Source organism: Pteropus vampyrus, unplaced genomic scaffold (genome assembly GCF_000151845.1).
Source record: "Pteropus vampyrus isolate Shadow unplaced genomic scaffold, Pvam_2.0 Scaffold6315, whole genome shotgun sequence".
Lineage (NCBI taxonomy): Eukaryota > Metazoa > Chordata > Mammalia > Chiroptera > Pteropodidae > Pteropus > Pteropus vampyrus.
Genome location: NW_011895096.1, coordinates 1 through 1,508, shown reverse-complemented (window position 1 = coordinate 1,508; position 1,508 = coordinate 1). Strand labels below are relative to the sequence as shown.

Genomic DNA, 1,508 nt, shown 5'->3' with positions numbered 1-1,508 from the left:
ATGGGCGAGACAAAGGTGAGGTTCTTCCAGTACTTGCGTTCCAGGTCGTCGAAGTCCTGGTGCCGCGGCGTGCAGTACCTGTGAGCAAACAGCACAGGGAACATGGGCCAGGGGCTCAGAGCGTGCGCCTGATGCTCCCCACTCCTCGCTGAGCCAGCCCAGGGCGCCTGCTGGGTACACCCGAGGGAGGGGCTCTGCTCAGACCACCTGCTGTCCCCACCGCAGGGTGCAGCCCCCCGAGGAAGAGGACACGACTGTACTTGACTGCTGCAGGGAGAGCTCTCCCTCCAGACGCTGAGCGCGCACCACACAGGCAAGCGGCCCTGCCTGGAACAACGCTCTCGCCCCATCGCATCGGCCACTGGGCCTGGGGTACCCAAGTCACTGTGCACACCAGGGACAGTTGGAGCAGGTGGAGGGGCACGGGCTCTGACGGCTCTCGTCATCCCGCTGCTCGGCAAATACCACAGCACCGATGACAGGCCGGGACCTGTCCTAGGCGCTGGGGACAGCGTGTGAGTGAGCGGACAATGCTCTGCCCTCACGGGACACTTATGTTTGAGAGCAAACGCACCGCCAGAAACGCACGATCTCAGAGACCGAGGGGGGCTGCGAGTAACCAAGCACAGGGAGGAAAAATTGCGGTGGTGTGTCAGGGAGTGCACCCTGTGCGCACCAGTGACCACGAATACGCCACAAACGCGCCTGTGAGCACGCGGCAGTGCGTGTGTGTGCCTGTGCCCTGAATGCACACGATGCACCTGTGAGCACGCGGGCATGTGCATGACAGTGCCCGCGCGTGTATCGTGTTGAACGAGGAAGCACACGAGAGGTGTGTATGACAGCTCCTCTATGAGGAGGCACCACGAGAGCCGAGACATCATGGGAGGGTGTAGAATACACACTCCAGAGGCAGGCGACAAGTGTGAGCCCCCAGGGCACAGTCCTCAGCAGTGAGTGCTGAGGGCAGCGTGAGATGGACAGCGTGGCCCCAGGAAGGGTGCGGGTCCAGATCTCGCCCTCTCTGAACCGGATGTCTCTGAGTGCGGGTTGCCGAGACCCCCGGGGCACCCAGGGTGGGCTGTGCATGCTGCGTGGGGCTGCGTGTGCTCTGGTGGACTGGGCTTCGCTTCAGGAGGTGCAGCGGCCTTCGAGGTGTGGCTCCGCCTCAGAGCCGGGGTTTTGGGGGGCCCACCCCACACCCACTCGCGTGCTGGCCACATACTTCTCGCTGTTGGCCAGGCGGCGATACTCCCCGACCGTCATGGCCTTCTTCTGGATGTTGTACTGCGTGAACAGGCCCGACTGGCCCGTCACCACCTGCTGGATGGGGGCCGGGATGACCACATCGTCTATGTCGTCGTACGTCTGCCGTGGCTTCCACTCCTTTGGGGGGATGATCTGTGAGACCGGAGGGGAGTCAGTGGTGCCTCCAGGCAGAGGACATGCTAACTCCTCCTGCGAGACTAGCAGCCGCCACCTGGAGAGCGCACTAGGGCCTGACCCAC

At 63.5% G+C, this 1,508-nt stretch overlaps 1 protein-coding gene across 1 annotated transcript; it reads right to left on the bottom strand.

Moving 5' to 3' along the window:
- Positions 1–6: 6 nt before the first annotated feature.
- Positions 7–1,494, bottom strand: LOC105310568 (lysine-specific demethylase 4B-like; the record flags this gene model as incomplete). Its single annotated transcript, XM_011386725.2, has 2 exons — positions 7–78; positions 1,226–1,494. Coding segments are annotated over 2 exons (341 nt in total), but the record flags the coding sequence as incomplete, so codon positions are not given.
- Between the last annotated feature and the right edge of the window lie 14 nt (positions 1,495–1,508).